Source organism: Pongo pygmaeus, chromosome 7, assembly GCF_028885625.2.
Source record: "Pongo pygmaeus isolate AG05252 chromosome 7, NHGRI_mPonPyg2-v2.0_pri, whole genome shotgun sequence".
Classification (NCBI taxonomy): domain Eukaryota; kingdom Metazoa; phylum Chordata; class Mammalia; order Primates; family Hominidae; genus Pongo; species Pongo pygmaeus.
This window is the reverse complement of record NC_072380.2, coordinates 15,757,363-15,771,041: the sequence shown is the minus strand read 5'-3', so window position 1 is coordinate 15,771,041 and position 13,679 is coordinate 15,757,363. Positions and strand designations below refer to the sequence as shown.

At 34.8% G+C, this 13,679-nt stretch overlaps 1 protein-coding gene across 4 annotated transcripts in view; it reads right to left on the bottom strand.

The window, feature by feature from the left end:
• Positions 1-13,679, bottom strand: part of TUSC3 (tumor suppressor candidate 3) — a 313,790-nt gene that overhangs the window by 103,058 nt on the left and 197,053 nt on the right. For 2 of the 4 annotated variants that reach the window (XM_054497895.2, XM_054497894.2), the window contains exons 8-9: positions 11,616-11,690; positions 6,774-6,864 (exon numbers count right to left, since the gene is read on the bottom strand). In XM_054497895.2, coding sequence (XP_054353870.1) covers positions 6,774-6,864; positions 11,616-11,690 — 166 coding nt within the window. The remainder of the gene's footprint in view (positions 1-6,773; positions 6,865-11,615; positions 11,691-13,679) is intronic. The other 2 variants (XM_054497897.2, XM_063668524.1) reach the window with 1 other exon arrangement.

The window sequence follows — 13,679 nt, the reverse complement described above, 5'->3', positions numbered from 1 at the left end:
TAGCTTGTCAAAAGTTAAGTAACTTGCCCAAGGTCACACAGCTAGTAACGAGCAGACTGGTGATTCCAGTCGGGGAAGTTTGCCTATTAAATTTAAAAGACAATCTGAGAGAATTTAGTAACGGCATGAAACAGATTCATACTGTAAACTGTTAAGGGTAAACTTTAGGGGAAGATTTAAGAATATAGGATAAATATTTAAAGTAGATTTTTATCCCTTTAGCAGGTACCTGTATCAGCAAAGAAAACAACAATTTTGAAAGTACTATGAAGTACTGAAAAAATATGATGGGCATAGATGTTTCAGGTTTTGTAAGGCTTAAGATTAAAATAAAAATGAATAAACAGAACAGGATCACTTCAGATAGAAGAAATTAAGGACTGTATTTTAAATAGAATTCAAAATTGTGAGAAAAAATGTAAAAAAAATTAAAGACAATTATGATCAAGGTTCTGTACATAAAGGTAATTACGGATATAGTCCTGTATATCAGTGGCACAACAGTTTATAATTCACAAAAATGCAAAATGAAGACATTGAGGGCTAAAAGTCGGAGGCATAACACCCAAGCAAGTACTTTGGCATTGGAGCCTAAAGGCCATTACTAAAGGTACTTTTCTTAAAAAAAGAAAAAAAACGTAGAAGGTGTTATGTTCAAATGTGCATTTTCACTAAAGGGTAACTCAAGTGTCTTATCCCAAGTACAGGTATGATCTAAAGTAGAAGTAGGAAGCTTTCCAAGAGCTACTGTGAAGAAGAATGTGCATCTGTACTAGCAGTTGATCTCTGCAACATGTATTCACGTTAAAATTGGGAAAGTCAAGGATACAGTCTTGGTTGAGAAACTATTTTTCTCCTCTTGTCAGCCTACTTCAATGTATTTCTGTCTTGGATGGTTGGAGTGGTTCAGCTCTTGGTCCCTAGAGTTTATGATTTACTGTCGTACAGCCTAATGTTGGAAAATGGACATCTACAAATGTCTTTGCAGAAGTACTAAAGGCCAGGAAGTACCTCCGGGAATATGTGTTGTGGGTTTTCCTCTTCCTAGAATAATTCTTTCCTGCATCTCATTCTCTCATTTTCTATAGACTGCTTTATCTGATGTGAGCAGTTTTTAAAACATGTCATATAATGCTGGTGCTGCAGGTAAATGCTTCCAGGAATAACAAAATATTCTTTAACAACGTGGTGCTATGTTCACCACAGGATAATCTGATGGGAAAAGGTCTTTCTCTTCTTTATCAGTATCTCACCTTTCAACTAGTATCAGAATTATTTCTTCTTCTCCTTTGTTTGTTCCCTCTTTGACACTTGCTTTTGCCATCACCTTTGCTCTTTCTTTAGCTAACTAAAATAGATACATATTTGCTTTCCCTGTACTGTCAGGTTTTTGTAATTTGGCTCAGGGTGTGTCCAAATCTCTGCTATATACTCTCTGCAGTCTTTTAGTCACATCTGTTTTTGATGTTTGTCAGGCAGTTATCATAATCATTCACAAGAGAGTTGATAAAATAACTGAGAAGAAAACGAAAGCTTATTTAAAAAGGAAACTAATGCAATGGAATAAAAAGATGACTTCAAGTAAAATATATTATTACTAAGTTAACTTTAGCATATATACATGTGCTAGACTAACGAAAGGGATTAAAACTTTTTAAATGGAAAACTGGTTTTTTTCATAATGTTCCCATGTCCACTGTATTTGGTTGGTTTAGGAGGATACTGTAAATGTCATGAAGGGAACAATTATACTATATAAACCTGAGAGAGCAAAATAATTCACGTATGAATGATCACAAGAAGGGTTATCTATGAGCACCATAAGGATTTATGAAAGCTTGCTGAACAATTTACAGTATATCCATAGAATGTAGGAAAACGACTAAATGACAGTTCTCAAAAGAGCTGAAGGGACATATTAGAAGGCTTTAATGTGATCTGGGAAGATATAATTAGAGGGATTATTTAAAGTGGACAGTAGAACAGCTGGATAACTAAGCCATGAAATTCAGGTAAGAAAGAACAAATCTCAGAAATGATCTGAGGATACATGAACAGAACATTAGAAGATTAGAAAAAACATAAAAAGGGAATCACATCTATGTAAACGATGGCAGCTTTCATTAGTAAAGAATAAGATATAAAAATTACTTAAATTTGCTTAGTAAGTAGATTTTGTCAGTGTCCCTTAGTTTTTCTGTAGATTTCCTTTTGTTTCACTGCATATATTTGTACCAAGTTCAAGAACAAGGACGTTTTTCCTTGAGTAAAATCATCATCTCTTGAACTACTGGACCTCACAAGAATTCAAGAGGCCAAAGTAAGTTATTATCTTGGTGCTGAACATTTATCTAATTGTCAACATTTTTCTTAGAGGCTTTGGCTATCAGATTATTGAGGTCATTACACATTTGACCTCATGTTATTTTCAACTTTGATTCTGGGATAATCTTCTACTTATAGGAATATACAAATCATGTTTTTCTACACAAAACATGGCACAGGAGAGACAAGTGAGCTAAGAGTCATATTTTCTGCTTCTGTCTCTAAATAAAGATACTCTCTTGGTCTTATCTGTAAAATGAATTTCAACGATATGATCTCCATGATCCTTTGCAGTACTAAAATACTAGAACACTATGATGTTCTGGAAAAAAAAATCCCAAAAACTCATCTGGAAAAATAATTACTAGTTTTGCAAACATCTAGAATTTGAATTAGAGAATTGTCGTAAAATTCACCCAAATTGGTTAAGAATATTTCCTTTTGTGTATATATCTTCCTTTTCATAAATTTCTTTCTAATTAATGCATTTTAAACCAGAAACATGTTCACTATTGAGTAGTACATATTAAGGCTGTCACACCATAGCAGTATACTCATAATCCTCACAAGATACCATGAACATATTTCTCTTCCCATTCCTCTGTACACAAATTATGACTTACTGCCCATGAAATATCCTGAGCCCCTCCTCTCTCTGTCCAAATGCTTTGTTGAATTTTAGCCTAATTCAAGCTGCCTTCTGGAGTCTTCCTTTCTCAGACCCACAGTGATCTTTCTCAGCTGTAAATTATTTCCATACAACAGATCTGCCACTTAGCTTGTGACACTTTACATTGTTATTCCCTGGTTCATGGATGTATTTTCTCCAAACAGATGACTTTACAGTAAGCATCACGGGCATGTCTATAAAGCATTTAACAACTCAAATTTAAAACTGAGAGGCAATTGTGAAATCCTTTATCACTTAGTTCCGAAGACAGGCTCATAAAATGGTTATATCAGATTTACCTGGGTAACTATTCACCTGATTCTGAAAACCCACACGTGGAGATTCTGACTCAGCTGCACATGGTGTAGGAATAAGAAGCCACAGAGTTTTCAGAACCATCTCTTAGGATCAAAGATCTATCTTACACAACTTTTTCCCAAATACATGAACTGAATTAAATACTATTCTGGTCACATATTTGGTGGTTTTAACTTTTATAGGTGCTTGTCATTGTATTTGGCTTCTTTTGGATGTGCCTAAGAAACAGACAATTAATTTAATTTACATTCAGTGGGCTCTCTGAACACCTTCAAGGAGTCCAAAGGGTAGACTGGCTTCAAAGTTCTACTTAAATCAGATGCCCCATACTGGAGGGTGAAAAACTTAGCCAGTCATTTCCTTCTAGAAAAGCAAATTCACAAAATCATGTTGAGAGAGTGAGAACTGGTAGTATATATAGGTGGGAGCCAAAGGGACAGAGAAGGCTCTAATCAGCTGAAGAGAACGGTATAAAGACATTACTCAGTAACAACAGTGGAAGAATTGGAGCAAGAGATTAGCCATTGAGTTACCTCTGAAGCAATGGAGTTCTGTTGTTGAATGACCTATTTTCTGAACCTTTTCCAACATCTGAGAGATCTAGGTATGTGGCAGTTAGGTTTTTAATTGTCTTCCTTGCTTCTCCATATATCTCTCCGATAAACCTCCCATAACCTAAAATACCCTGATTGCCTTTTGGCTAAAATTGCCTAACAGAGCAACCAAACTCTATTTAGCTTGTCTAAGTCAATCTGGTAAACCCACACAATAGCACAGCAAATGATGGAGCACTCTGAAGAGCTGTTATAGCAGCCAGAGGCCTGCCTGCCATTTCTCTACACAGCATGTCACACTGTTTAGCACACCTGGTGTCCCAAGCTTCTTTGATAGGCTCTCTTCTGATTCTGTTTCTTGGCAGCTCCTCCTTAGGGTTTTCATCTAAACTATGTCAAATTTCACATTCACAAACCACTCTAAAAAATAATTTCCATCTCTGACTTCTTAACAAGAGTTTCATCTATATTTCTAGCATTATGAGGCCTGCTGAAGGCAAATCTATCTCCTGTTAGGCTGGTGGGGAGCTGACAGGAGTGTGGGGCTGGTTACGTAAGACGACTGTTCAAATGCCACATTCACACAGAAATAACGTAAGTGGCATGTACGCTGGTTCAGATGTGCTTACTATTTCTGTCTATGGTGAGGCCAAGGATATGTATTTTCAAAAGCTTTCCGGGTAGTTTCTATGTCCAACCTTGGTTACAAACAACAACAACATAACCCCAGAGCACTGGAGAGTTATTAATTATACTAAATGACAACTACTACTTGAAAAAAAAAAAAAGTACAAACTTAAACTCTTCATATCGTAACAAAAATAGTGCTGTCAAGTGCAATATTATAAAAAACTAGTAAAATATTTTTTTCTCCACTTTTCCTAGTCATTATATTGCTGTCAGATAATAATCTAGATAGGGAATGATATTTTGGTATCATTACGTGCTCTGATATACAAGGAAAGTTAGAATTTGCCCTTTACCCTTCCCTACTTCCTGTCAACTAAATAGGGCTTAAGAATCTCAGCTGGGCGCAGTGGCTCACGCCTGTAATCCCAGCACTTTGGGAGGCCGAGGTGGGCAGATCACATGGTCAGGAGATGGAGACCATCCTGGCTAACAGAGTGAAACCCCGCCTCTACTAAAAATACAAAAAATTAGCCGGGTGTGGGGGTGGGCACCCGTAGTCCCAGCTACTCGGGAGGCTGAGGCAGGAGAATCGCTTGAATCCAAGAGGTGGAGGTTGCAGTGAGCACAGATCGAGCCACCGCACTCCAGCCTTGCAACAGAGCAAGACTCCGTCTCAACAACAACAAAAAACAAAACAAAACAAAACAAAAAAACAAAAACAAAAAAACAAAAAAAGAATCTCACAGTATCACTTACTGTATAGTTTATCTTTTCATAAAGAGATACAACATTTCCTTTGAAACTGTAAGTGCTATAGATGAAAATGGATTAATTTTCAAGTGTTTTTGGCATCCTAGATAAAATACAGAGGATTTCTATTTTTCTTAATTTACAGTTTCCATTATAGAGCACAGGTCAAACTAAGTACCAATCATACAGAAACATGACTCTCAATCCTAGAGCAGGGCGAAAGAAAAAAAAAAAAAACTTCATCTTTCTTGGGTATTACTTAATCTTGGATTTGATTTGATTATTTCACATCATCAAAACCAAAATTGGCTGGCTCTCTAAAGTCAAGAGTACAGTGAAAAACCTGAAGACTGCTTGCCTCTCTCATAACTCTTGCTGCCCTCAGAACAGATATTTTTAAAAATTTACACTGCAGGCAGGGTGTCAGGAAATCTGATACCCACATTTCTTCCATTCCCTTGGTATAGTTATTTTTAATGGGTGTGGGAAGAAGAGAATTGGAAAGGTACCTCTGGCCATATATGAAAATAGAGAGTGTGGGGCTGAAGAGTCTTATTCTTGTATTACAATCCCATAGTCAGATCTCCCTTTTATGCGATTAGTTTTCTCCCTGATAAAGCTATATATTGTTGCTATGACCTGTGTAGAAATGTTCTAAAAATGTCCACTGTTCACAGGTGGAAGAAATGTAGGCTTTGAGGAGCTTTTATTTTCTATCAACATATCACTGGTTCTACTACCTAATCAGAGTCTTCAAAATCTCTGAAAAAGGAAATATTGCGCTTTTACTCATTAGAGAGATGAGCTAAGCTAAAAGAAGGACTCCTTAGAGAAAGAAAAAATATAACTTATTTAAGAAAACTTGAAGGAGGACAAAGCTCAAGAATGAATATATGCCTAATTCATAAACTGAACAACTGTAATCGGGCACGTCTACTGTAGTGTGCTTTACTGAAAGTATAGTTTGGTAATAATAATGCGGTCTTTGAGTTTTCAATATCTTTCCATCTCCAATTATGACAATTTGTTGGTGAAAATCTTATGAGATACTCGTTATGATGATTTATAATGACCAGAAATTATTTTCTTACTTAACTTTTCCCTTTCATGTTGGCTCTTATTTTGAAAAGTTAAAATTTTGTAGAATTCAAAAGATAATACAAAGTTTATTAGACAATGAACAGTGAATTATATGAGAAAACAATCTTGCAAATGAAGTCAAAATCATGACAAACTAAGGGAAGGTAAAATTTTCAAGTCCTCAAAATGAACTTAAACCTCATTTGTTATATAAAAATACATATGTCTAAAAAGAAACTATATGCTGTCAGGGACCAAGAACCATGCCTTATATCTCCTTTGTGTACTTCACTATGCTGAACACATGGCAGGTGCTCAAAAACTTGCTTAACTGAATTTAAAAGTCACACAGCAACTTCACATTCATCCTTAATTATATATTAACCACTGAAATTCTGTTCTATTAGTTAAAAATAAAAACATTCATGTTAGTATAAATATATTACCTATAAGGATAGCCGTGGTACTTGGAACGAAATATTGAAAGTAGAAAACTGAAGAAGAAGACCACCAGGCCCAATCCCACTAGGCAAATTACTAGAAACAGACAGAAAACACCATTAGTGTCTAAAAATATGCAAATGAAACCCCAATTGTTTATATTTTTAAATGCATACAATTACAGTATACTTACATTTAATAGTTCATGGTACATACAGGTACAACAAACCAGATTATCCACAATACAATGTGTTCATTATTTTCCACATTCTTCTCAATGCAAATGTACTATTTGGGGTATGAAAACAACAAAATTGACTGATCTAAGTCTTCTGGAGGTTTTCTTCTTTTATAGAGTTATTACAAGTACTAACATGCCCCAGAGTGATCAAAACAAAACATGTTATAAACCACAAACAGGATCACTGGCTCTTGCATTATGAAGCATTGGCTTTATTAGCAGAAACATTTGCATTGTTAGAATGCTTAATGTAATTTTGATCTTTTCAGATGCTATGCAATAATTTTAGGTTTTTGGTTAGTATTGCCTCAGTAAGAGCATGTTATAGAAAGCAAGGAATAAAAGCTTGGAGGAGAAAATACGGTCTAAGTGAGAGCCAGAGGGGAGAAAACTCCCTCCATGGCAGGTAATAGTGTCAAAATGTTGTTATTGTTTGTCTTACAAAGAAACTGAGGGCATATGTTATAGTCGAATGTGCTGCGGTCTAGGTTTTCAATATTCCTCTGTCCCAGGAAAGCTGACAATAGGAGCAGTACTTTATTTTCTCATTTCCTTTTTATTATGATTGAGAAGATTTTACTCTAAAGCAGATGCATAATAAAATGTTTCTTTTGCATATGTATTTTGGATATTTAATTAAACAAGATTCACTGCAATTAGTACAATCTAAACATGCTTATAAAATTTAAATACTTAATCTGAGCCAATTAAAGGACGTTTAGAATAAAAGACAAAGATATTTAAGTAAAATTTATTTAAATATATTCTATAAATAAGTAGAAATTAGTGTTAATCTCTTAAGAAATATCTAAACATCTTTTAACACATAATTTGCACAATATACCTTTTATTCACTTCAGAGAATTCTGAACAATTTGAAAAATATTTGAAGTTATTTGTAAAATAAAAAGATTAAAGCAGAAGAAAATAAGGAAAATCAAACAGATCTATATGATTCTATAATAAGGAACTATGATTTTTAAAATTTTTTCCAATATATAAGCGAAACCAAGTTTAACTGCAATTCGGGCAATCATGGAGTACATAAGGTACGGCTTTGTCAAAATATGGTCTGCAAATGTGTCAGTTTTTATGCAACTCTGCAGGAATATCTTCTAAGTTTTGAATATGAATTGTGAAACATCACAAACATTTAATAGCATCCAAGTGTAGCCTCTGACATTTCATTTCAGACAACACTCATGCAGCTGAACTTCAAATGAATATTGGGAGAAAATAAAGCAAAAAATGAGTTTGTGAGTATCATAAAATAAAAAAAAAATTTTGAAAATTAGAATATCCCTGTATGACATATACCAGGACTCAGATACAGCATAATAACAACTTTGTTTATAAAACCCTATAATTGACTACAAAATTATTTACTCTGTACTGCCCAAATCTGGCATTTTATCTAACAGTTCTTTCTTTTCCTTCCATCTCCTTTTTTTTATTTTTCAGAAGAAGAATAAAGCACTCTTTTCATTCCCTTTGCTCCTTTTTAGTAGCCCCACTGGGTTGTGCTCTATCAGAAATGAGGCTTGAAATACGTGATCAAGTAAGATAGAAGATAATTACTGGATCCTATGCAGTGAAACGAAATAATGCTACTCAAGTACTTGCATATGGGAAGGAGAGGAACTCAGTGTAGGGAGGGGTTAGTAATTATTAAAGGAACCATGGCAGCCACATGAGATACTACACCTGTGAAAAGAAAATGCCATAATGAGGCAGATGCATTCTGACCTGGGAAATATTAATCATAGTAGTTGTGCCACATCAAAAATAAAAATCACATCAAAAAGGAATAATTTGAAAGTTTTAAAATATGTTTTCCAGCTCGCTTTCATACACACACAACATGAATAAACAATTTGGGGGTGGGTGGGAGCTGGAGTTAGAGAAACATCTACCAAGAGAGGAGTTGGAAATGGTGATTTAATAAATTCAGTATCATATTACTATAATAAATATTGTAAGATTTAAAAATTTACTACATATTTCTTATTTACCTTAAGACAGGATATACAATAAACACATAATTAACAGTATCTCCTCCACACAGACCAATGGAACAGAATAGAAATCCCAGAAATCAAGCTGCACACTCTCAACCATCTGATCTACAACAAAGCTGACAAAAACAAGCAATGGGGAAAGGACTCTCTATCCAATAAATGTTGCTGGGATAACTGGCTAGCCATATGCACAAGAATGAAACTTGGCCCCTACCCTTCACCATATATATGAAAAGTAACTCAAGATGCATTAAAAACTTAAATGTAAGACCTAAAACTTTAACAATTCTAGAAGAAAACCTAGGAAATGCCTGTCTCAACACTGGCCTTGGCAAAGAATTTTCTTTACTAAGTCTCCAAAGGCAATTGCAAATAAAAATTGGCAAGTGGGAATGATTAGTGAGCCTCTGCACAGCAGAACAACAAGACAGAGTAAACAGACAACCTACAGAATGGGAGAAAATTTTGCTAGCTGTGCATCTGACAAACATCTAGTATCCAGAATCTACAGGGAACTTAAATCCACAAGCAAAAAAACCCCATTAAAAAGTAGAAAAAGGACATGAACAGGTATTTCTTAAAAGACATACAAGTGGCCAGTAAACATATGAAAAAATGTTCATTATCACTACTCAGCAGAGAAATGCAAATCAAAACCACAATGAGATACCATCTCACTCCAGTCAGAACGGCTATGATTAAAAAGTCAAAAAGCACATACTGGTGAGGTGGGGGGGAAAAGGGAATGCTTATGCACTGTTGTCGGGAACGTAAATTAGAGCAGCTACTGTGGAAAACAGTTTCGAGATTTCTCAAAAAACTTAACACAGTGCTACCTTTGGCCCAGCAACCCCCTTACTGGGTATACACCCAAAGGAAAATAAATCATTCCACCAAAAAGACACATGCACTCTTATGTTTACTACAGCCCTATGCACAATAGCAAAAAAATAAAATCAACCCAGGTTCATTCCATGGTGCATATATACCATATCAGTGACAGACTACATAAAGAAAATGTGGTATATATGCACCATGGAATACTATGCAGCCAAAAAGAACAAAATCAAAAATCATCTCCTTTACATCAACATGAATGCAGCTGGAGGCCATTATCCTAAGTGAATTAACACAGAAACAGAAAACCAAATACCTCATGTTCTCACCTGTAAGTGGGAGCTAAACGCTGTGTACATATGAACATAAAGATGAGAACAGACACGACTAGAGTGGGGATGGAGGGAGGAGCGTGTAGGTTGAAAAATCACCTGTTTGGTACTAAGCTCATCATTGGGTGATGGGATCCATACCTAAACCTCAGTATCATCCAAAATACCCATGGAACAAACCTATACATACACCCCCAAATTAAAATAAAAGTTGAAATTATTAAAAAAATAGCATGTCCTTATAGGCATAATTTGTCAATCCTAAGGACATGATGTTTATTCAAAAGATAAATAAAATTCAACATGATAAAGTAATGTGCTCCTTTCTTTTGTAGTTTCTTTAAAACAATAGATATGATACCATAGGAAAAGAGGGCAGTCTAAACTGTGTATTACATCAAAAACATTTCAACCCCTAAGACTTTTAAGTATTTAGAAAGCGCTATGATTTGTTTACACACGTCACCCTAGCTAAAAACCCATGAAGTAAGTAAGTCTGGATTTTTATTTTAAATATCTTAATAAATACTCTTTTTCAGATACCTATACTGCTCATACATAAATTTTGGGTTTTAAAGAGAGTTCAGAAATGCAAAGAAAGAAAAAAATAACAGGTTTGTGGACATATCAAATCATATAGGGACTTGATATTAACTATAAAAAGGTTTGTGGCAGGAAACAATCGACTGTCCTTTGCTCCTCAGAGCACATTTTTCCCTGTGTGTTCTTCTCTTTTTGCTAGAAAACTCTTTACTTCTCAAAAACCTCATGTTTTTCTACAACTCTGAGAGAAACGGTCCCATCAAAGAAAAACCACAGAATTAACTTGCTTAAAATCATAATGCTGGAAAACTTGATGGAGCTGTAATCTTGGTATATCAATGGAAAAGGCAAAGACCCTGGAAAAGATAGTATCAATAGATGCCCTTTAAAAAATGTTAAAGGAAACTTTGGAACGAATGGACAGGTAATAGAGTATCTCAGTGTACAATATCTATGCAGAAGCTTCATCTAAGTCAGGCTTTGAGTGCACCCCTGATTCTTGTAGCAGAGGGAATATGTTACATGCCAATAAAATCTCTGAAGACTCTGCCCTCAAATTTTTCCATCTCTCTGTGCCGGGTGGAATTACAACCAAGACTATGGCTTCAGTAGGGATGGATTAGAGCACCCTGACAAGGGTGAAGGACAGCTTCACTTTATAAGCAAATCCACAGAAAACTACCCAGTCCCCTTTGGAAGAAATATATTTTCAAGTATATGAACACATCCCAGCAATAGAAAAAAGTTAAAATCTTCTTCAAACCAGAACATTTCTTTAGAAGTTTGTTTACAAAGGGCTTTTATGTATTTCCCATTTGACTTAAATGAATCTTAAGACTAAAACGAAATTACAAAAATGGCAACACATAGACTTACTCCGTCTTTTTCCAACATCGCCTTTCGAAGTTGCTGCTTCATTGAGAAGAACCATCCCCATGGTGATAGCGGCGTCTGCAGTAGTTGTCAAGGAAGCCGTAGACATAGATGTGAATAAAATCTATTAATTTTTCTGGCTCTGAACACAATGTTCCAGAATGGTTAAATTACAAATGCACACAGAGGTAAATACAATGAATTACCTTTATATAACATAAAATTACCATTCTTTGTGTGAGCAAATATGCCTTAATTTTAAAAATGTGTAACCTGAAACTTCAATTTGTGATATATTGAGAGGCTAATTCTAAAGGTTCTTAAATTCCAGGATTTTCATAGCACATATAAACTATATGGACTCTCAAAACCAGTTACCACATTTCACATTATACATAAAGATGTGCACTGCTTACAGACATGACACATGTCATCGACACATTTCATTTTCATAACGTGTGTGTACATAGCTTTTTCTTCTAAATGCATTTTTTCATAGATTTTGTTTAGTTGAAATTTTATGAAGGTCAGGTATCATGTCACTTGAAAATCTGAGGTTATACAACTAGCAATCTTACAAAAGCAAACAAGCATATTCTAATAAATCAATTTAATGAATCTAGCAGGACCCTGAGCTAGTCAGCTAACTGATACCTTAAGAATGAGATCACAAAATTACTTCTGTATTTAACACCTGCTTGCAACAGGATGGATATATTCATGCTATGTTGAATAATGCCAGAATTAAGAAAATGATGGGAAATTTTCATCTTCATAAAAACATTCTTTGCCGTGTCATTACAACATTTTTGACACTGTCGACTCTTAAGATTTTAGAACTCATCAATTCTGAAAATAGATTGATGTGTTTTGCCCAAACGATTAATGGACTAAAAATTGAAGAGAAAAATGAAACAATTCTAGCCCAGAACCTCCTCAATTTGCTTAATTTCATTAGGATTCCCTTGTATTTGTTTCTACTGCTATTTGTGTATAAACAGCATCAATAAATCTCCTGTGCAGGATGTCTCTATCAACAAAAGCTCAAAAGATAGTATTGGGCAATATACAATCAAGTGGAGGAGGTCAGGGAAAATTCTGCAGAGAACATTTCCTTTCTGAGTCTTGTTTTTATAACCATATTATTGAAATTCTGATTATTAATAAATTATAATGTTCATATTTGAGTCTGTCTTCATGACCATATTATCCAACTTCTGGACAACGATAAATGCCTGACTTCTCTAGTGAGGCATTTATGCCTCCATGACCTCTCTATACAAACAGTTTTCAAACTGTTGTATTTGTTTTAGCATTGGAACCCTTTCTAGAAAAAAGGAAAATAAAGAAAAACCTATGTTTGGAAGCCTAACGTATACAAGAGAAAAAGCCCTGCCACCTCTGCACAATATCAACCCTGCCCACCATATATATACCATATACTAGCACTACACTTTTAGAGATCCATGCTACACAGCTTGCAAAACACACAGTGAAATTTTTATGAAATTCCTGCCTTTCAATCATGTAGCAGTAGCCTGAAAAGAATATTGTAAGAGAATGACTGTTTTGTATTACCAGTATGGTAGTCCATAGACTTTAAATTAAATCCATTATTCTTAAAGTGTTTTGGACCATCTACTTGTATATATTACCCCGAATCCATAGATATTGGACATTGTTAATAACATGATAAAAATTAAAAACTTGTTTCACTAAAACTGTTCATATGTAGATTTCTACTGCTTAAAACTCAGTTTTCTAGAGCAGATAGATGTGACTGATATGGATCCTTAACAAGGAGTTACTAAGTTTCCCCTTTAATCATTTTTTCTGCAATACCTTTTATATTCATGTATAAATTTTTATCTACCCATTTAAATACACATATTTAATCTAATAATTCAAATAGAATTGCAGATTATTATTTTACTATGACCTTTTTTTTTTTTTTTTTTTTTTTTAAACTTTTAGAGACAGAGTTTCACTTTGTAGCCCAGGCTGCAGTGCAGTGGCACGATCTTGATTCACTGCAACCTGTGCCTCCCAGGTTCAAGTGGTTCTCAT